General features: G+C 45.0%; 1 protein-coding gene across 5 annotated transcripts in view; it reads right to left on the minus strand.

Moving 5' to 3' along the window:
* Positions 1-23,479, minus strand: part of SMYD4 (SET and MYND domain containing 4) — a 43,718-nt gene that overhangs the window by 19,583 nt on the left and 656 nt on the right. For 2 of the 5 annotated variants that reach the window (XM_074388347.1, XM_074388348.1), the window contains exons 2-6: positions 22,259-22,411; positions 11,567-11,711; positions 5,984-6,064; positions 4,205-4,294; positions 1,154-2,312 (exon numbers count right to left, since the gene is read on the minus strand). In XM_074388347.1, the coding sequence (XP_074244448.1) occupies positions 1,154-2,312; positions 4,205-4,294; positions 5,984-6,064; positions 11,567-11,711; positions 22,259-22,392 (1,609 nt within the window). In that variant the 5' untranslated portion in view covers positions 22,393-22,411. The remainder of the gene's footprint in view (positions 1-1,153; positions 2,313-4,204; positions 4,295-5,983; positions 6,065-11,566; positions 11,712-22,258; positions 22,412-23,479) is intronic. The other 3 variants (XM_010339969.3, XM_074388349.1, XM_074388350.1) reach the window with 2 other exon arrangements.

Here is a 23,479-nt window from a genome sequence, read left to right on the forward strand (position 1 = left end):
GGCTGCGGTGAGCTGAGATGGCGCCATTGCACTCCAGCCTGGGTGACAAGAGAGCAACTCCACCTCAAAAAAAATTTTTTTTTAAAAAGTCTGGCAGCAGTGGCTCATGCATGTAATCTTAGCATTTTGGGAGGCAAATGAGGACGGACTGCCTGAAGCCAGAAGGTCAAGTTCCACTTAGCAAATATGGCAAAACCCCATCTCTACTAAAAACACAAAAAAATCAGCCAGGTGTGGTGGTGCATGCCTGTAATCCCAGCACTTTGGGAGGCCGAGGCGGGTGGATCACGAGGTTGAAAGATCGAGACCATCCTGGTCAACATGGTGAAACCCCGTCTCTACTAAAAATACAAAAAAACTAGCTGGGCGTGGTGGCACGTGCCTGTAATCCCAGCTACTTAGGAGGCTGAGGCAGGAGAATTGCCTGAGCCCAGGAGGCGGAGGTTGCGGTGAGCCGAGATCGCGCCATTGCACTCCAGCCTGGGTAACAAGAGCGAAACTCCGTCTCAAAAAAAATAAAATAAAATAAAATAAATTAAAAAAAATTTTTTTTTCAGTAATATGGACTTTTAAAATAATTTTTATAAACACAGCTTTATACAACTCTGTAAAGTTAGCTGGGATAAAACTACTCATTTTGCAGATGAGAAAACCGAGGCAGAAAGGTGTCAAATTATGTTTTTTGAGACGGGGTCAAAAAAACCCTCAGCTGTCGCCAGGCTGGAGTGCAGTGGTCCTATCTTGGCTCACTGCAACCTCTGCCTCCCAGGTTCAAGTGATTCTCCTGCCTCAGCCTCCCGAGTAGCTTGGACTACAGGCATGCACCACCATGCTCAGCTAATTTTTTTTTTTTTTTTTTTTTTGGTATTTTTAGTAGCGATGGGGTTTTACCATGTTGGCCAAGATGGTCTCGATCTCTGGACCTCATGATCCACCCGCCTCAGCCTCCCAAAGTGCTGGGATTACAGGCATAAGCCACCACACCCGGCTGGTCATACAGCTTCTTAATGTCATAATAAACAAGGCAGCTTAGTGACCCCATTAGCTCACTGATTGGTTTCAACCCTACTATTTTCCTTTGCAATTCTTTCTTCTCAAACACCTGCTCCACCAAGACTAATACTGTCAGCAGGCACATCAGTTTCCCTCTTACCTGTGTGCTGTATGGTGGTTATCGCCTGGGCGTTACACTGTAGCTGGAGCATGTGTCGGAGCATCGCCACGCCCCAAACAGTCACGTCTGGACACAACTCAGGCGCCGCTGCCGCTTTCAGCTGGGAGGAGTTCGCACCCGTTGTGACGGCCTGGAAACTGGCCGCTTCTAGCTGCCTGCACAGTGCAGAAACACACAGCGCGCAGAGGAATTTGTGCTCCGGGCTATGGTTTTCAGTATGGGGCAAAAGGCTGAAGACAGCCTGATAATTACTTTCATACTTCCCATTAACATCGCATCCAGGAATTGGGATCTCAACGATTTTGCCATTTTTCTCAATCTCCCCTAGGCCAGAATTACGCGTCTTAACCCAACTGCTGCTTTCAGGTAAACAGATGTCCTTATTACTAACCTCATCACAAAGCTTCCTGATTTTGCTAACATCCTCAAATCCCACCAAAAGAGTCAACCTCAGGGCAATGTGGCAAAACACACCCAGTGTGAGAAGCAGCCCCCCTAGAGGACATTCTGTCCTATGGTAGAGCCCCCAGGCCTGCTGCAAACACTCTTGGCTGCAATACTTGGCATAGCTGCATCCATCGCAGGGAACTGTGGCCAAAGTGTGCCTCAAGCATCGGTGACAGTAGAGGTCTGCATTGGTAACTCTGGTGTTCCACTTGCTGCCTAGGCTGTGATGCAGTGGTGGCAGTTCTCCTGGGTTAAGAACACTCACAAAAGCATCCTCCTTCACCAGGGGCTCTCCTGGGAGAATCTCTCTTGTGGCAACGAGATAGCGACCTTTTACAGGATCCATGCATAAGCTGACAGATGATGAGGCATTGGAAAGTTGTTTATTCTCTTCTCTTAGGTCCACGCCCTCAAGGGTTTTGGCCAGAGCTGCCGGGAAGGTTTCTGTGAGATCCTCCTTTTCTTGTACCTTCATTTTCAGATGACGGAGGTTTCTCTGCACACTCTGAGAGGGGAAATCTGCTAGGGTTGGGCTGGCAGTGAAGCTCCTCTCAAGATCACTGATGGTCTGGCGCGCCTCCTGTAGTCTCCCCAGGGCCACCAGACATTCTGCTTTACGTAACATTATCTTGGGTTGCAATCTTTCTGGATACCCATGCGTCTGTGCTCTAATAATGTCTTTAAGGCACGTCTGAAAACACAAAGAAAATCCCAAAATGACCCTGGGTCCCTATTCTTCAATTACTAAAAATGTTTCCAAAAACCCACAGGAAAATTAAGGATTATTAAAAATGGAACAACTACAACCATGTGCTTTTACATATATTTACGTGTGATCTTTCGAGTGATTAGCAATACTTGTTGAAGATATTGTTATGCTTAATGTTCTTATTAAATATTTCTACTTTTAAGGGAAAAAAGTCTTTTGCATAGAAGAATTACAGTATAATGACTAAGAGGCAGGCTTTGAGGCCAAGCAGACCTGCACTCAGATATACTCTGCCTCTTACTAGCCACATGATCTTGTGCAATTGACTTAATTTCTCAGTGTCTTAATTTTATCTAAAGAACAGTGATAGTATCTCACAGGGTTGTTTTAAGGACAAAATGAACTAACATATCTAACATGGCAAAAGGAGTACCTGGAATATAGTATGTGCTCAATAAATGGTAATCATTATTAGAAGAGGGAAAACATCTGGGCATGGTGGGCTCACACCTGTAATCCCAGCATTATGGGAGACCAAGAGGGGAGGATCACTTGAGTCCAGGAGTTTGAGACCAGCCTGGGCAACACAGGCAAGATCCTGGGCTCTACAAAAAATTACAAAATTAGCCAGGTCTCGTGGCACTCCCCTATAGTCCTAGCTACTCAGGAGGCTAAGGCAGGAAGATTGCTTGAGCCCAGGAGTTTGAGGTTACAGTCAGCTGTGATCAAGTCACTGCACTCCAGCCTGGGTGACAGAGACCCTGTCTTAAAAAAAGGAAAACAGAAACAATCAATACAGAAAAGTTGTAAAGGGTTAAATGTTTCACAAGTTCTTCCTAATCACTGGCCTCGGTAGTCCAGGACTTTCTTGCTTAGGATCTAGAGTTAGATCCCTACTTTTCTCTTTTATTCCACAGGCAAGTGTGGACTTCTTACTATTCCAATAGTTCTAAACTAGAGGATATAATTTGAAATTTTGTAGAAATCCAAAAGATGTATCAAAATGGCATTTTAGAGCCTGTCCTTAGACCTCTCTGCTATAAACTGCAGAGGCATCTTCCTAAAACATTAATCTGATCTTGGTCACTTCCTGTTTTAAAAATTCCACTGACACGGCCCTCCACTTTTTTTCTCTTGCCACAATCAGGGGATGAGAAGAATGCCAGTCACAGAAAGCCCATCTCACAGGCACACACAGGCATTTCAAGTTAGCTCCCACTTTCCACTCATGACACTTATTAAGGCAGAGCTATACTACTACAGGGAAAATCTTGAACATACTCTACTTAAAGAAGCAAACAGTATACTTTGCAAACTCTTGGAGCCTGAAGTATTAGTAGCAATATATATCACAGCTGATCTTGACACTGAGCACTGCTGACCTACTGGATACAGTCCATATGCCCATGGAATGTCCCATAGCTCTTTTCTTTATTTTTTTTTGAGACAGAGTCTTCTGTTGCCCAAGCTAGAGTGTAGTGGCATGATCTCTGCTCACCATAACCTCCACCTCCCGGGTTCAAACGATTCTCCTGCCTCAGCCTCCTGCATAGCTGGGACTTACAGGTGCCTGCCACCACACCTGGCTAATTTTTATCCCTGTACTTTTAGTAGAGACAGGGTTTCACCAAGTTGACCAGGGTGGTCTCCAACTCCTGCCCTCAGGTGATCCACCCGCCTCAACTCCACAATGTGCTGGGATGACAGGTGTGGGCCCCTGGCCCGAGTTTAGGTAGATATTCATGTGTTTCCAATTCAACCAGCTGCAGCAGGACCTATTTCAGTGTTCTCAGGAAGAAGCAGAGACGAAGGTCTAGTCCTCCAGTGAAGGCCCTAGAATCCTCTCCAATCACACCAAGCACCCTCACACTCACCTCGTACTGACCCAGGTGGAAGAGGGCTGCCGAGCGGTTAGCGTAACACAGTGACATGTCCTCAGTGTTAGGCCTTGAATGTGACACTCCCTGCAAAACAATGAACTGGCTGCAGGTACAAATGGAAACCAGCGTCTCTAAAGTACCTATTTCAGATATTAGGGACTCTGCTACTAAAGACTGTATGAGGCCGGGCGTGGTGGCTCACGCCTGTAATCCAAGCACTTTGGAGGCCAAGACGGGCTGATCACCTGAGGTCGGGAGTTCAAGACCAGCCTGACCAATATGGTGAAACCCCGTCTTTTAAAAAAAAAAAAAAAAGACTGTATGAAATTGGGGAAGTTACTAAGCTTCTTTGTGCACCAGCTTACTTTTTAACTACCTGAGAGCGAAGCTGTAAAGAGCAAGTGAGGAAATAAATACTAAAAGCACATTGAAGACAGCAATCTCAGACACAGCTTCAACCACAAACAATACTGATGGTCAATAAAAAACTGAGGGAAGCCAGGCGCTGTGGCTTACACCTGTAATCCCAGCTCTTAGGGAGGCAGAGGCAGGAGGACAGCTTGAGCCCAGGAGTTCGAGATCTGCCAGGGCAATACAGTGAAACCTCGTTCTCCACAAAAAGGAAAAAACAAAAAGACAAAAAAAAAAAAAAAAAAAGTGTAAAAAACTGAGGGAAATATCTGCAAGTATAATATCCCACATCCTGAATATAATGAAGGGTGGGTGGCACAAGTAGAAATTCACAAAAGAAGAAACACAAATAGTTAAAGGAAACAAATGATTGATTCACATATGGATAGCCAAATATAAGAAAATGAATAAAAAGAAGGGAAACTAGGCTGGGCACAGTGGCTCACATCTGTATTCCAGCACTCTGGGAGGCTGAAGCAGGTGGATCACTTGAGGCCAGAAGTTCGAGACCAGCCTGACCAACATGGCAACACCTCATTTCTACTAAAAATACAAAAAATTAGCAGGGTGTGGTAGTGTGAGCCTGTAATCCCAGCTACTTGGGAGGCTGAGGTATGAGAATTGCTTGCACCTAGGAGGCAGAGGTTGCATGAGCTGATACCGTGCCTGGGTGACAGAGTGAGACTCTGTCTCAAACAAACAAAAAAGAATACTTTTTTCTACCATCAAATTGGCAAAAATTAATAACATGGCACTCAAGTAAACGTAGGAAATATGAAGATTATTGAATAAAAGTATTACGGGCATGGTGGCTCACGCCTGTAATCCCAGCACTTTGGGAGGTCAAGGCAGGTGGATCACTTGGGGTCAGGAGTTTGAGACCTGCCTGGCCAACGTGACAAAACCCCATCTCTACCAAAAATACAAAAATTAGCCAGGCATGGCAGTGCACACCTGTAATCGCAGTTACGTGGGTAGCTGAGGCAGAAGAATTGCCTGGACTCAGGAGGCAGAGGGTACAGTGAGCCGAGATCATTGCATTCCAGCCTGGGCTGCAGAGTGAGACTCTGTCTCAAAAAAAAAATCTATCTATCTATCTATATATATATCTATGTATACAGAGAGGATAAGTAGGTAGACAATAAGAAAAATAAAGTAAGTGGCCGGGCGCGGTGGCTCAAGCCTGTAATCCCAGCACTTTGGGAGGCCGAGGCGGGTGGATCACGAGGTCAAGAGATCGAGACCATCCTGGTCAACATGGTGAAACCCCGTCTCTACTAAAAATACAAAAAAAAAATAGCTGGGCATGGTTGCACGTGCCTGTAATCCCAGCTACTCAGGAGGCTGAGGCAGGAGAATTACCTGAACCCAGGAGGCGGAGGTTGCGGTGAACCGAGATCGCGCCATTGCATTCCAGCCTGGGTAACAAGAGCGAAACTCCGTCTCAAAAAAAAAAAAAAAAAAAAAAAAAGAAAAAGAAAGTAAGTGATAAATCTTTCATTGGATAAATTGCAAATATATCAAGCTCCTAATGTAAAAAAAACCAAAGTACAGGAGCACTGGAAGAAACTGTAGAAAGCATGTGAAGTCATGTTGGAAGAATCCCTAAGTATGACACAAAACCCAGAAGTTATAAAAGGTTAAGAAATTTGACCGCATGAAAACAGAAAATAGCTCCACACCAAAAACCAATAAAAGTAGTACTGAGAGGCAAACACTGAACTGAAAAAAAATGTTTGCAATTCATATTACAGACAAAGAGCTAATTTCTTTGCTTTATCAAGATTTCCCAAGACAACCAATAAATCAGTAGGAAAATAAGCAATGATACAGCCAGTTCTCACAGGAAATATAAATGGCTCTTAAATATGTGAAAAAATGCTCAACCTCATATAATCAATAAAATGCAAATTAAAACTGTACAGAGATATCATTTTTTACCTATCAGGAAAAAAATAATCAATAGGACACAGAGCTGGCCAAGGAGGGGGACAATGGGCATCTCACTATGCTGTTAGTGGGAGTGTACACTGGTTTCGTAATTATGGGGAGGGTAATTAAACAATATATGCCAAAATTCTATATGTATATACAACTTATATACATATAAAATATCCACCAACCCAGCAATTTCTCTTCTAGGAATTAAACCTACAGATACCATCATTTATTACAGCTATATATGAAAAATGACACACATGCAAGGGTTTTTTTTTTTGAAATGAAGTCTCGCTCTTATTCAACCAGGCTGGAGTGCAGTGGTATGATCTCAGCTCACTGCAACCTCTGCCTCCTGGATTCAAGTGATCCTACTGCCTCAGTCTCCCAAGTAGCTGGGATTACAGGCACCTACCACCACACCCAGTTTAGGTTTGTATTTTTAGTAGAGATGGGGTTTCACCATGTTGGCCAGGCTGGTCTCAAACTCCTGACCTCAGGTGATCCATCTGCCTCGGTCTCCCAAGTGCTGGGATGACAGGTGTGAGCCACCACGCCCGGCCCTGTGCAAAGTTTTCAATCATAGATTGTTTGAAATAGCAAACGACAGGAAACAAACGTTGATCTACAGGACATTAGTTACGCAAATTATGACACATCCATTTAATAAGAATGCCATGTAGCCATAATAAAGAATGAGGACACTTTTTTTTTTTTTTTTTGAGACAAAGTTTCATTCTTTCGCCCAGGATGGAGTGCAGTGGCACAATTTCAGCTCACTAAAACCTCCACCCTCCCAGTAGCTGGGATTACAGGGGAATGCCCCACCAAGCCTGGCTAATTTTTTAATTTTCAGTAGAGACGGGGTTTCACCATGTTGGCCAGGATGGTCTCAATCTCTTGACATTGTGATCCGCCCACCTCAGCCTCCCAAAGTGTTGGGATTACAGGCTTGAGCCACCGCACCCGGCCTGGACGCTCTTTACGTACTAAAATTGAATTATCTCTAAACTATTACTGTGAAGTGGAAAAGCATGGTGCTGAGCAGTACGTACAGAATGTTATCATTGATGTAAAAGCATGGTGTGTGTGCAGGAGTGGAAGACTGCATTTCTTTACACGCGCCTGGAATGTGCTCTGGAAATATATGCAGCAGTGCTAGCTTATGAGAATGGAGAATAACCTGGTCAGGGGAGAGGAGAAGCAGACTACACTGTAAACCTTTGCACTTTTAAAATTTATATGAACAGATTCTCTACTCAAAAATAAATAGATATAATAATAAAAGTGTAATAATAACAACCAGTATTGCTTGGGAGATGGGGAAATAAATATTCCCATACTCTGCCAGAAGGGATGTTAACTAGTTCCTTCCTGGAGAACAATTCAGCATCAAGTACCAAAGGCCTTAAAAAATACATTCCTGCCCAGCAATTACCCTTCTAGGAATTTATCCTAAGCAAACAATCAGATATATACAAATATTTACATACAAAGATGCTCATTGCAGTGTTATGATCCCAAACAATTTGCCAACATCAGGAGATGTTAAATCAAGCAGTTTTTTTTCTCTGTAATGGAACACTAAGCAGCCGTAAAACATCATGTTCCAGTGGAAAATTTAATAACATGAGAAAATGGTCACAATAAATTGTCGAGGGAAAAAAGCCGGTTACCAAACAGTAAGTGCTACATTATCCCAATTTCATAAAAGAAAAAACATATTTTCGGAGGAAAAAGTGGCTGGATGGATGTAAGCAAAAATGTTAACAGTGCCTATCACTGGTTATGAGATTTTTTTTTTTTACTCTTTATGCTTCTCTGTATTTTCCAAAGTAAACATGTATTACTTTTACAATCAGATAAAAACAACAAACATTTTTTAAAACCAAGAAAACAGCAGCTTTCTAGAAAATTGCAGAGTACCGTAATCACCCACACACTGGCCTGATGAAATAGGAAGGCTCACCTCCCTCCACATCCAGAGCAAAACTACATTTTTTATTTGGCTTCACTTTTTATTTTCCCTGTTTTCCTTGAAGAACCTCCCATGTGATCACATTTATGATGCATATACATAAAGTTGAAGAGATTAGCTCTGAAAAAACAACTATTAAGCCATTTATCAGTGGATCATTACACCTAACGGACTTTAATCCCTTAGCAATCACTAAAGCTTACATTATTTAGCTAGATACTTTATTATAACACTACAAAGCAGGGATTTTATCAGCTGTAGAAGCTGCTATTGTAGGTGTGATGGTTTTTGGAAAATTAATCCCAAATCTCAAGCACGTTCAAGCATAAATCTGCTAAAAGATTCAGAGTAGGGTGTACACCCTTCAAATTAAAAAAAAAAAAAAATGTTTTTAACAGAGACAGGGCTTCGCTGTGTTGCCTAGGCTGGTCTTGAACTCCTGGGCTCAGGCAATCCTCCGGTCTCTGTCTCCCAAAGTGCTGGAAATACACATGTGAGCCAGTGCCCAGCCTACCGTCAAATTTAAACAAGAACACAGAACTGGTGCAAAAGATTGATACATTCCTGCTTTAAGCCCACATAAACCTCTTAAAAGCTATGGAAGGAAGTTTCTCAGGGGATCCTGTTCTGGTTGACTATGAAAGCAGAACAGTAAGAGTAATATATATATTATTTTATAGATGGAGTCTTGCTATGTTACCCAGGTTGGTCTTAAACTCCTGGTGTCAAGCAAGCCTTCTGCCTCAGTCTCCCAAAGGGCTGGGATTACAAGCGTGAGCCACCGTGCCCAGCCAAGAGTAATGGATGACTGAATCTATCAAGCTAATAGTCTCATCAGACATTCAGACAAAAATGGCTTACAGTTCAACAAGAGCTGACAGACACAGGCGAGGCAAGCAAGGCAGCTCACTGCTACAAGATATCTGAAGGAATATGAAAGCAGAAGTTTCTTGAAGAAATTAAAAAATATATATATATATATATATATATATATATATATATATATATTTTGAGGCAGGATGTCATTCTGTCACCCAGGCTAGTGCAGTGGCATGATCACAGCTCACTGAAGCCTGGAACTCCTGGGTTCAGTGATCCTGCTGAGTAGCTGGGACTGATATGGGAGGGGGGCAGGGAAGTGCTCCGTAGAGAAAGGTGGGTCCCTGGCTAAGGCTTCACCCTCGGACCTAGGTGAGAACAGGCACTCCAGCCTTTGCACCCAAATTTTGCATTTTCTAAGACCACCCTGGCCTGCCACGCCCCCAGCCTGGGCCTATAAAAACCCAATACCCTAGCAGGCAGACAGGCAAGCAGCTGGACGCCGTTAGGGGCACACCGGTGGAAGAGCAGCCGACAGGCACCAGTGGGCCATTGACCGTGGGCAGAACCACACGGAGTTTGGTCAGAGCAGGTGGACAGGAGTGGGCCTCAGAGTGGCTGACTCCAGGGAAAAGCCATCTCCCTTCGGCTCCCCAACCTGCTGAGAGCTACTTCTACTCAATAAAACGTTCACTCATTCTGTAAGCCCACGTGTGATCTGATTCTTCCGGTACACCAAGGCAAGAACCCAGGATACAGAAAGCCCTCTGTCCTTGCGACAAGGTAGAGGGTCTCATTGAGCTGGTTAACGCAAGCCGCCTAGAGAAGGCAAACTAAAAGAGCGTCCCATAACACATACCCACTGGGGCTTCAGCTGGGAACACTCATCTCCGGACACTGCCATGGGGTCGGAGCCCAACAGCCTGTCCGTCTGTCTGCGCCCCTAGAGATTTGAGCATCAGGGCACTGAAGAGGCGAAACACACCCCATCGCACACCCTGTGAGAGGGCCAAGGGAGCCTTTCTCGTTTCAGGACAGCAGATTTTTGCCACCGCCAGTCAGGCTAATGTAAAACAATTTCTTTGTGGGCTGGGCATGGTGGCTCAAGCCTATAATCCCAGCACTTTGGGAGACCGAGGCAGGCGGCTCACCTGATGTCAGGAGTTTGCAAGCAGCCTGGCTAACATGGTGAAACCCCATTTTTACTAAAAATAAAAATAATTAGCTGGGAGTAGGCCAGGCACGGTGGCTCATGCCTGTAATCCCAGCACTTTGGGAGGCTGAGGCGGGCGGATCACAAGGTTAGGAGCTCAAGACCAGCCTGACCAACATGGTGAAACCCCGTCTCTATTACCAAAAAAACCAAAAAATTAGCCAGGAGTGGTGGCATGCGCCTCTAGTCCCAGCTACTCAGGAGGCTGAGGTAAGAGAATCATTTGAACCTGGGAGGCAGAGGCTATAGTGAGCCTGGATTGCACCATTACACTCAGCTTGGGCAAGAGCGGAAAAAAAAATTTTATGTGGAGAAGGGGTCTCCCTATATTGTCCAGACTGGTCTTAAATCCCTGGCCTCAAGTAATCCTCCTGACTCAGCCTCCCAAAGTGCTGGGATTACAGGTGTGAACCACTGTGCTGGAACTATAAACTACATTTTGTATTAGACTCTAACCACAGCAGAATTCTGCCAGGTTTCTTTTTCTTTATTTCTTTATTTTTTAAGATTGGGTTTCACCATGATGGCCAGGCTGGTCTTGAACTCCTGACCTCAGGTGATCCACCCACCTTGGCCTCCCAAAGTGCTAGGATTACAGGCATGAGCCACTGCACCCAGCCCAGGTTTCTTTTTCAAATCCATTCGATAAATTATAGACAGACATTCAATAAAATATAACACTGGCTGTTAGCAATACAGCTCTATTTCCTGAAGAAATATGCATTGTTAAATTGCTGAGCTGGGCGAATCACCTGAAGTCAAGACCAGCCTGGCCAACATGGTCAAACCCTGTCTCTACTAAAAATACAAAAATTAGCTGGGCATGGTGGCACACACCGGCAATCCCAGCTACTCGGAAGACTGAGGCAGGAGGATTGCTTGAACCCGGGAGGCGGAGGATGCAGTGAGCTAAGATCGCGCCACTGCACTCCAGCCTGGTGACAGAGTGAGACTGTGACTCAAAGAAAAATAAATTGCTGAGCTGGGAGTGTCTTACCTTAGAGTACAGCACTGCAGCTACTGTGTAATCTTTCTCCTGAAATTTTTCGTTTCCTTCTTCTCTGTAGAAAAGGGGAGCGCCAGAGTCCTTTCCCACGAAGTAACCTTTAGAAAGTCTTTTTAGAAATACCTCATCCTCAGGTCTGCATGAAGAAAGAAAACAAAATAAGCAGAAATTTGTTATTTCAAGGAAAGCTCCAAACGATTGCCCTTGGAACAAGAAAGCGGGCCCGTGAAAAACTGAAATTGAACCAAGTTCAATTTCACACACATGAGGAGGTATATACTGTGTAATGCGATTAGAGGAAAGAGATCTCATAGTCTCAGAGACATAGGGACCAGAATTTTTTTTTTTTTTTCTTTTCTTTTTTTTTTTTTTTTTGAGACGGAGTTTCGCTCTTGTTACCCAGGCTGGAGTGCAATGGCGCGATCTCGGCTCACCACAACCTCCGCCTCCTGGGCTCAGGCAATTCTCCTGCCTCAGCCTCCTAAGTAGCTGGGATTACAGGCACGCGCCACCACACCCAGCTAGTTTTTTTTTGTATTTTTAGTAGAGACGGGGTTTCACCATGTTGACCAGGATGGTCTCGATCTCTTGACCTCGTGATCCACCCGCCTCAGTCTCCCAAAGTGCTGGGATTACAGGCTTGAGCCACCGCGCCCGGCTGAATTTTTTTTTTTTTGAGGTGGAGTTTCGCTCTTGTTACCCAGGCTGGAGTGCAGTGGTGCGATCTCGGCTCACTACAACCTCCAACTCCCTGGTTCAAGCTATTCTCCTGCCTCAGCCTCCCTAGTAGCTGGGACTACAAGCGCACGCCACCACACCCAGCTAATTTTTGTATTCTTAGTAGAGATGGGGTTTCACCATGTTGGCCAGGATGGTGTTGATCTCCTGACCTCATGATCCAGCCATCTTGGTCTCCCAAAGTGCTGGGATTACAGGCATGAGCCACCACGCCTGGCCCTAATTTTATTTTCCCCTCACAGTTCTGCTAGAGAACCTAATTTTTAAAATTGTAGTACAATATGCATAATATAAAATGTATTTAAACCATTTTCTCCACTCTCACACCCAATCTATTTAAACCAATTATACAGCTCAGTAGCATTAAGTACATTCACACTGCACAACCATCACCACTGTTCATTTCCAGAACTTTTTCATCATCCCAAGCTGAAACTCCACCCCTCAAATAATAACTCCTCATTCCTCCCTCTCCACATCCCCTGGTAACCTGTATTCTACTTTCTGCCTCTGTGAATCTACTTATTCTAGGTACCTCATGTAAGCGTAATCATATATTGTTTTTCCTTTTGTGTCTAACTTATTTCACTTAGCAAAAAGGTATATAATGTTGTAGTATAAACCAGAATTTCACTCCTCTAAAAAATTTTTTTTTTTCACTGATAAAGCTTATAAAAAAATTTTTTTTAAGAGATGGAGTCTCAGCCGGGCACGGTGGCTCAAGCCTGTAATCCCAGCATTTTGGGAGGCCGAGGCGGGTGGATCACAACGTCGAGAGATCGAGACCATCCAGGTCAACATGGTGAAACCCCGTCTCTACTAAAAATACAAAAAATTAGCTGAGCATGGTGGCGCGTGCCTGTAATCCCAGCTACTCAGGAGGCTGAGGCAGGAGAATTGCCTGAACCCAGGAGGCAGAGGTTGCGGTGAGCCGAGATCGCGCCATTGCACTCCAGCCTGGGTAACAAGAGCGAAACTCCGTCTCAAAAAAAAAAAAAAAAAAAAAAAAAAAAAGAAAAATTTTTTTTTTTCACTGATAAAGCTTATAAAAAAATTTTTTTTAAGAGATGGAGTCTCAGCCGGGCACGGTGGCTCAAGCCTGTAATCCCAGCATTTTGGGAGGCCGAGGCGGGTGGATCACAACGTCGAGAGATCGAGACCATCCAGGTCAACATGGTGAAACCCCGTCTCTACTAAAAATACAAAAAATTAGCTGGGCATGGTGGCGCGTGCCTGTAATCCCAGCTACTCAGGAGGCTGAGGCAGGAGAATTGCCTGAACCCAGGAGGCGGAGGTTGCGGTGAGCCGAGATCGCGCCATTGCACTTCAGCCTGGGTAACAAGAGCGAAACTCAGTCTCAAAAAAAAAAAAAAAAAAAAAAAAGAGATGGAGTCTCCCTCTGTTGCCCAGGCTAGAAGGCAGTAGCTGATCTGCACTCTAGGACAGGCAACAGGCACAATCTAGCTACAGGTACAATCACTGCACACTATAGCCTTTTTGTAGAGATAGGGTCTCACTACGATGCCCGGGCTGGTCTTGAACTCCTGCCCTCAAGAGATCCTCCTCTGCCTTGGCCTCCCAAAGTGCTAGGATTTCAGGCATGAGCCACCACATCTGGCCTCTCACTTTTTACAGATCTATGATATCTGGCAGGGTTCAGTGGCTCACACCTGCAATCCCAGCACTTTGGGAGGCTGAGGTAGAAGGATCACTTGATGTCAGACGTTCAAGACCAGCCTGACCAACATGACAAAACCCCGTCTCTACTAAAAACACAAAATTAGCCAGGTGTGGTGGCTCGTGCCTATAATCCCAGCTACTTGGGAGGATGAGGCAGGAGAATCACTTGAACTCAGGAGGCGGACGTTGCAGTGAGTGACAAGAGCGAAACTCCATCTCAAAAAAAGAAAAAAATTCCACTGTAGGTACACAGCACAATCTGTTACCCATTCATCTACTGATGAGCATTTGGGATGCTTCCATTTGTGGTGATTGTGAAGAATGCTGTGAGCACTGGAGCACAAATATTTGCTCAAGTTCCACTTCTTTTTTGTAGAGACAGGTCTTGCTACATTGCCCATGCTGGTCTTGAACTCCTGGCCTCAAGTAATCCTCCTGCCTTGGCCTCCCAAAGTGCTGGGATTCCAGGTGTGAGTCACTGCACCTGGCCCTATTTTTGATTCTCCTGAATATAAATGTAGAGGTGGGATTGTTGGCTCCTATGGTAACACTTTGTGGCATTTTTTTTATTAACGGCCATGCTCACTTTCTGCAGTGGCTGCACCATCTTACACTGCTACCTGCAATGTCCAAGAGTTCCAATTTCCCTGCACCCTCCTCAGCACTTGTTTTATTTTTAATAACAGCCACCCTAGTGGGTGTGAAGGGCTGTCTCACTGTGGTTTTGGAGTGCGTTTCTCTGATTATTCATGACGCTGAACATCTTTTTCATGTGTTTATTGGCTATCTGTATATCTTCTTTGGAGAAATGATGATTCGAGGCCTTTGCCTATTTTTTGATCAGGTTTTTTGTTACTGAGTTGTATGATTTCTTTATATATTCTAGATATTAATTTCTTATCTGATATATGATTTGCAAATAACCTCATTCTGTGGGTTATCTCTTCACTCTCTTGACAGTGTCCTTTGGTGCACAAAAAAAAATTTTATTAAATCTTTTTTTTTTCTCCTTTTTCTTTTTCCTAGACTGCTCAGCAGGAAAAATTTCTTTTTTTTAAGACAAGAGTCTCACTCTGTTGCCTAGGCTGGAGTGCAGTTTCTTAGCCTGTGTAACCTCCACCTTCTGGGGTTCAAGTGATTCCCCTGCCTCAGCCTTCCGAGTAGCTGAGATTACAAGCATGCACCATCACATCCAGCTAATTTTTATATTTTTAGTAGAGACGGGGTTTTACCATGTTGTCTAGGCTGGTCTTGAACTTCTGGCCTCAACTGATCTGCCCACCGTGGCCTCCCAAAGTCCTGGCATTACAGGGGTGAACCACTGTGCCCGGCCTAAAACTTATTTATTTTGAGATGGAGTCTCGCTCTGTCGCCAGGCTGGAGTGCAGTGCGCAATCTCAGCTCACCACCACCTCTGCCCACTGCAACTTCCACCTACTGGGTTCAAACAATTCTCCTGCCTCAGCCTCCTGAGAAGCTGGGACTACAGGTGCACACCACCACACCCATTTAATTTTTATATTTTTTAGTAGAGATGGGGATTCACCATGTTTCCCAGGATGGTCTCGATCTCTTGACCTTGTGATCTGTCTGCCTTGGCCTGGGCTGGGATTACAGGCGTGAGCCACCTAGCCCAGCCTACTTTTTTTTTGAGACAAGGTCTCGCTCTGTTGCCCAGAATGAAGTATAGTTGGCTTGGTCATGGCTCACTACAGCCTTGATGGACTTCGCAGACTGAATGCAACCTCAGCCTCCTGTTCAAATGATTCTCCTGCCTTGGCCTCCTAAGTAGCTGGGACTACAGGTGCATACCTCCATGCCCAGCTAAATTTTGTTATTTTTAGTAGAGATGGGCTTTCACCATGTTGGCCAGGATGGTCTCTATCTCTTGACCTTGTCATCTGCCCACCTCAGCCCAGGCTCAAGCAACCTCCCACCTGAGCTTCCTGAGTAGCTGGGGCTACAGGTATGCGCCACCAGGCCTGGCTAATTTATTATTTGTAGAGACGGGGGTCTCACTTATTGCCCAGGCTGGTTTCAAACTCCTGGGCTCACATGAACCTTCTGCCTTGGCCTCTCAAAGTGCTGGGATTACAGGTGTGAGCCACTATGCCCAGCATAAAAGTTTTTAATTTGGATGAAGTTCAGTTTAGCTTTTCTTTTGTTGCCTGTGCTTTTAGTGTCACATGCAAGAAATAACTGCTAATGTCAAGATGTTCCTCTAGGTTTTATGAAGTTTACAATCTTAGCTCTTAACTTGACGTCTTTGATCCATTTTGAGTTAATTTTTTGTACACAAACACCCAATTTCAGCCTTTTAAATGTGAATTGTCAATAGAATGCAGACAGAAAGAACCCCATTTTTATTTCCTCCAGGCTGGCCTTCTCTCTCTAGAGCCCTGGAGATGTAAAGCCTTTCACAGAGCCAGCTGGGAAAGCAGAAAGTTCCAGCTCTGGCCCCGGAGTACAGATTCCGGAGATTGGTGAGATTGGACGTACTGGCTTAGTAGCTGGTACATGTCCACACATACACATTTTTTCTCTAAGCCACTTGAAAGTAAGCACAGCCATCATGGAAGTTCACCTCTAGATATCTGCAGGCCTCTGCTTCAAAAAGGACACTATCCTATATTACCATAATATCACTATTGCTAAAAAATTAACAGTGATTCAAATATTATTTAAACGTTACCAATTAGTCCTAAAATGTCTATCTTTTTACACCCTAGCCAATCCAAGATCAATGTTCTCATGTACTGAATTATTTCTCTTTAGTCTCTTTTTAGATTTTTTTATTTTTATTTTTTTCAGACAGAGTCTCAATCTGTCACCAGGCTGGAGTGCAACGGTGCGATTTCAGCTCACTGCAACCTCCGCCGCCTGGGTTCAAGAGATTCTCCTGCCTCAGCCTCACAAGTAGCTGGGATTATAGGCATGTGCCACCATGCCCAGCTAATTTTTGTATTTTTAGTAGAGATGGGGTTTCACCATGTTGGCCAGGATGATCTCGATCTCTTGACCTCATGATCTCTCGCCTCAGCCTCCCAAAGTGCTGGGATTACAGGCATGAGCCACGGTTCCTGGCCTTAATTTTTGTTTTGAGACAGGGTCTCATTTCCACTGTTCAGGCTGGAATGCAGTGGCATGATTTCTGCTCACCGCATCCTCTACCTCCTGCCTCAGCTTCCCGAGTAGCTGGGACTATAGGCACACACTACTGTGCCTGGCTAAATTACTTTTCATTTTTATAAAATAGAGACAGGGTCTCTCTATGTTGCCCAGGCTGGTCTCCAACTTCTGGGCTCAAGGGATCCACCTTCTTCAGCCTCCCAAAGTGCTGCGATTATAGGTGTGAGCCACTGCACCTGGCAACTATAATCTTTTGTTTTTCTATCAGTAATTTTTTTAAAGATTCAAGTCCAGAAAAATGTTCCACATTCTGGTTTTGCCTTATTGTTTCCTCAGGGTTAGAATCATATTAAACAGTTTTTATTAAGAATATGGCGGGGCCGGGCGTGGTGGCTCAAGCCTGTAATCCCAGCACTTTGGGAGGCCGAGGCGGGTGGATCACGAGGTCAAGAGATCGAGACCATCCTGGTCAATATGGTGAAACCCCATCTCTACTAAAAATACAAAACATTAGCTGGGCATGGTGGTGTGTGCCTGCAAGCCCAGCTACTCAGGAGGCTGAGGCAGGAGAATTGCCTAAACCCAGGAGGAGGAGGTTGCAGTGAGCTGAGATCACGCCACTGCACTCCAGCCTGGGTAACAAGAGCAAAACTCCGTCTCCAAAAAAAAAAAAAAAAGAATATGGCTGGGTGCGGTGGCTCACACCTGTAATCCCAGCACTTTAGGGGGCCAAGGTGGGTGGATCACTTGAGGTCAGGAGTTTGAGACCAGTCTAGCCAATTTGGGGAAACCTCATGTCTAGTAAAAATACAAAAGTGAGCCAGGCACAGTGGCATATGCCTGTAATTCCAGCTACTCGGGAGGCTGATGGAGACTCACTTGAACCCAGGAGGCGGAGGTTGCAGGGAGCAGAGATCGTGCCACTGCACTCCGGCCTGGGAGACAGAGCAAAACCAGGTCTCGAAACAAACAAAAATAATATGACCATATAGTTAAATATACATACTTCTTGTTGCCTCAGATCAGGAGACATATAATTTCTCCCCACTACTGTGGAAGCTAAGTTTGGTCACTTTGAAGTAGCAATTGCTGAATCTTTGCAATGTAAAGACACCTCTCCCTTATACTTAAATAATCTAAAGGGCCATACTTTGAGATCATGTGAATGGCCTGCTTCCTGATGATGTTACTTCTAAAGGTTTGAGCATCCACGGACAATTGCCAGAATCATTCATCACACTAAGGGTTACAAAATGGTGATTTTTCTAATTCTACCATTATTTTTACACTTATCAGCTGGCATTCTTTTGTAAAGACAAACTTTCTCCCTTTCCTTCTTTTACTTGTTTCATATGAGCAATATTCACACACACATAATACATAAATATTTTTGTTTGTTTTGAGACAGGGCCTCAACTCTGCAATCTCTGCCTCTGGGGCTCAAGCAATTCTTCTGCCTCAGGCTCCCAAGTAGCTGGGATTACAGGCACCTACCACCACACCCAGCTAATTTTTGTATTTTTGGTAGAAACAGGGTTTCACCATGTTGGCCAGGATGGTCTCGATCTCTTGACCTCACGATCCACCCACCTTGGCCTCCCAAAGTGCTGGGATTACAGGTTTGAGCCACCACACCTGGCCTCTAGGAGATTATTAATTGCAGGAGTGGGGAGGTAGGGGTGGAAAGTAGGGGGTCTTCTGTCTCAAAAGGTTTTCAATAGATGAAAGGCATTTATTGTGGGAAAACATCCCTCAACGAATGTATATTGGCAAGAAAGAAAAGTGTTTGCTTAGCTTAAAACTTAAAGGCCCAATTCCTATTGTTATTTAATAGGCATGCATGTGGAGATCAGAAGTTTAAAGCTTTTTTGGTTACTTTAGATTGTGATTAAACAGACTTACAAATAGTTCTTTGAGCAAACTTATTTTTAAGAAGAGAAGTCTGGGTATGAATTAGTGAGAGACCGTACAGAGCAAACAAAGATGGAAGTAATTATTAACCCTAGGGGAAGCAAGAGCTGTATAAGAAAGGAAAGGTAATTCAAAGCATACTTCTTGGTTCATGTGAGCAAAATTCACAGACATAAGAATGTATACATTGAATGTTGCTTCAATCAATGTAATATTCTATTGATTATAACAGTTATCATGAGGAACTGAGGGAAAAGCAAAACACAGGTAGGGCGTGGTGGCTCACACCTGTAATCCAGCACTTTGGGAGGCTGAGGCAGGTGGATCACGAGGTCAGGAGTTCAACACCAGCCTGGCTAAGATGGTAAAACTACAAAATTAGCTGGGTATGGTGGCAGGTGCCTGTAATCTCTGCTACTTGGAAGGCTGAGGCAGGAGAATTGCTTGAACCCACGTGACAGAGGTTGCAGTGAGCCAAGATCGCCCCACCGCACTCCAGCCTGGGCAACAGAATGAGACTGTCTCAAAAACAAACAAAAAAACAAAAAAACCCAAAGTATATACCTGTGAGTTGGGGATAAGAGAGCAAAATTACATCTAAAACTATTGAAACTCAAGAAAGCAATATGTGCATCATACAGCTTAGAAATAATAAATGCCAGAAGGCTGGGCACAGTGGCTCACGTCTGTAATCCCAGCAGTTTGTGAGACCAAAGTGGGTGGATCACCTGAGGTTGGGAGTTTGAGACCAGCCTGGCCGACATGGTGAAACCCCGTCTCTACTAAAAATACAACAGTTAGCTGGGTGTGATGGTGCATACCTGTAATCCTAGCTATTTGGGTAGCTGAGTCACAAGAATTGCTTGAACCTGGGAGGTGGAGGTTGTAATGAACCGAGAATGCACTACTGCACTCCAGCCTAAGCGGCAAAGTGAGATCTGGTCTCAAATAAATAAATAAAGGTCTGCTGTGGTGGCTCATGCCTGTAATCTCAGCACTCTGGGAGGCTGAGGTGGGCGTATCACCTGAGGTCAGGTGTTCAAGAGCAGTCTGACCAACATGGTGAAACCCTGTCTCTACTAAAAATACAAAAATTAGCCGGGTGTAGTAGTACATGCCTGTAATCCCAGCTACTCAGGAGGCTGAGGCAGGAGAATTGCTTGAAGCTGGGAGGCAGAGGTTGTAGTGAGCTGAGAGCACACTACTGTACTCCAGCCTGGGGCCTGGGGGACAGAGTGAGACCCTGTCTCTAAAAAAAGAAAAAAAAGAAGAAAATGGGTGAGGGACACAAACAGGCAATACACACGAGAAATAAAAATGTACTGGGGGCCGGGCGCGGTGGCACATGCCTGTAATCCCAGCACTTTGGGTAGCTGGGTTGTGTGGATCACCTGAGGTCAGGAGTTTGAGATAAGCCTGGCCAACACAATGAAACGCCGTCTCTACTAAAAATACAAAAATTAGCCAGGCGTGGTGGTGGGCATCTGCAATTCCAGCTCCTCAGGAGGCTGAGGCAGGAGAATCTTTTGAACCCGGGAGGCGGAAGTTGCAGTGAGCCAAGATCAGGCCATTGTCTTCTAGCCTGGGCAACAAGAGTGAAACTCTGTCCTCAAACAGGCCGGGCGCGGTGGCTCAAGCCTGTAATCCCAGCACTTTGGGAGGCCGAGGTGGGTGGATCACGAGGTCAAGAGATCGAGACCATCCCGGTCAACATAGTGAAACCCCGTCTCTACTAAAAATACAAAAAATTAGCTGGGCATGGTGGCGCGTGCCTGTAATCCCAGCTACTCAGGAGGCTGAGGCAGGAGAATTGCCTGAACCCAGGAGGCGGAGGTTGCGGTGAGCCGAGATCGCGCCATTGCACTCCAGCCTGGGTAACAAGAGCGAAACTCCATCTCAAAAAAAAAAAAAAAAAGAAAAAGAACAAACAAAAAAGTGTAATCTTAATTCTAATTGAACCAAGTACCTGAACTGGCAAGGCTCAAAACTGAATTCATTATTTCATTCAATGAATGTCTGAGCATCTACTAAGTGCCAGGCACGGTGCCAGCTCCTCGCACCAAGATAAAGATGTCAATCTTGAACTTGAAAGGTGTTTGTGGATCTGCAAATATATATTTATGCTTTATATGTCATATTAAGCACTAATAAGAGCCAGTCACTAAACTAAGAACTTTATATACGTTACCAAACTGTCATTAAATTAATGTTTACTGAGCACTTATTTTTCGACACTGCACTATTTTTGTCTATAGACAGACAAATATGCCGGGCACAATGGCTCCTGCCTGTAATCTCAGCATTTTGGGAGGCCAAGGTAAGTGGATCATTTGAGGGCTGGAGTTTGAGACCATTCTGGCCAAGACGGTGAAACCCTGTCTCTACTAAAAACACAAAAATATGAGCCGGGTGTGGTGCCATGTGCCTATAATCTCAGCTCCCTGGGAGGCTGAGGCATAAGAATTGGTTGAACTCAGGAGGCGGAGGTTGCAGTGAGCTGAGATCATGCCATGGCACTCCAGCCTGGGTGACAGAGTGAGACCCTGTCTCAAAAAAAAAAAAAAAAAAAAATTAGCCAGGCATGGTGGTGTGCACCTGTAATCCCAACTACTTGGGAGGCTGAGGCACGAGAATCGCTTGAACCCGGGAGACCAAGGTTGCAGTGAGCTGAGATTGTGCCCCTGCACCATAGCCTGGGGGACAAAGTGAGAAACTGTCTCAAAAAAAAAAAAAAAGACAAATACAAACATGGTCCCTTCCCTCATGAAGTTCACAATCTAATGGTGAAGACAGGCATGAGTCAAAAGAGCACAAACACATAGAAAGGAACATCACACAGTGTTGTAAATGTATGAAAAGTGAAGATGGCCCAGCTGAGGCTCCGGGAGGGCTTTCCTGAGGAAAGACCTAGCTAATCCTGAAGGATGACAGAGGGTAATTAGTTCACAGGGCAAGCTGGGATAGAAAGGAACCAGGAAAAGCATTTCAGGCATTTTTCCATCAAAAAGCGGTATTACCGGGCCAGGCATGGTGGCTCAGGCCTGTAATCCCAGCACCTTGGGAGGCCAAGGTGGGAGGATTGCTTTAGCCCAGAAATTTGAGACCAGCCTGGACAACATAATGAGACTCCATCTTTAAGAAGGGAGAGAGAGTTCTTCAGAGCAACTGACAAACCAGGACATTTTTCAGATCAGAATTCCCTTGTTAAGGCTTCCATTTACTTACTGAAGAAGTGAAGAGGAGTGAAGAAAGACATCACTCAAAGTCTCTGCTGTAGAAACTGTGGCCTGGATGGACTTCGGGAGTAAAGACCACTTTTGAAGTAGGTATGATTTCCACTCAGCCACAGGCAGATCCATGCTGCTCTAGAGCTATAAACTGAAGAAGAAAATGGGAATCTTACAAATGCACAATTCAGGAAATCAAGATTTCATTCAAGGAAGCCTGAAGCAATAAAATCAGTTCTTGTGGTCTTTTACCATAATCCACTAAGGAAGGATCTCTATTCTCTCACAGCAATTCGTTCAACACCCTTCCATTCAGAAACATTTACTGAAAGACTACTTTATCACAGGCACAGTACAGGTGATGGTTATACAAAGACGTAGGACTAGACAGCTACCATCTGTGTCGTCTTAGATCCCCCAGTGTATTTTTTTTGTGTTTGAGAGACAGCGTCTCTCTCTGTCGCCCAGGCTGGAGTGCAATGGTGTGATCTCAGCTCACTTCAACCTGAGCTTCCCGGGTTCAAGCAATTCTTTAGCCTCAGCCTCCCAGTAGCTGGGATTACAGGCGTGCCACCACACCCAGCTACTTTTTGTATTTTTAGTAGAGATGGAGTTTCACCGTGTTGGCCAGGCTGGTCTCGAACTCCCGACCTCAGGTGATCTGCTGGCCTGTGCCTCCCAAAGCGCTGGGATTACAGGTGTGACCCATCCCACCTGGCCTGATCCCACCTCGTTTCTGAAGTCTGAAACCTGAGACAGATCCAGATTTTCCTTTCTCACCCACCCCAGCAACCATTCAATTAACAGCTATTTCTCTCTCATAGCTCAGCGTCCTCTTTGAACCCACAGGCCATTTCTTCGCTTGAAGTCCTCACCATCTGTTGTCACTCTCAATCCAGCCTCCAACACTAAGAAGTCAGTGCTCTGCCTTAAATTCATCAGTGCTCCTCCTAGCATCCGGGAGGCCCAGGTCGAACCCGTCCTCATTTACCCCTTGGCTGACCTAACTCGAGGCCTCACTTCTCCCTCTGCATCCCTAGCCACTCACGGCTGTCCGGGCTTGCTGACTACTCCGCCTCTCCGGTGTTTTCGCATAGGCTATTCACGCTTTGCGGACCAACCCTGCCCTCGCTTATGGAGTCCACCTGGAAAACCCCCACACGTCTTGACTGTGTGCAAATCGCACCTCCTCTGGGAAGGCTTCCCTGATTTCCCAGCT

Source organism: Saimiri boliviensis, chromosome 17, assembly GCF_048565385.1.
Source record: "Saimiri boliviensis isolate mSaiBol1 chromosome 17, mSaiBol1.pri, whole genome shotgun sequence".
Classification (NCBI taxonomy): domain Eukaryota; kingdom Metazoa; phylum Chordata; class Mammalia; order Primates; family Cebidae; genus Saimiri; species Saimiri boliviensis.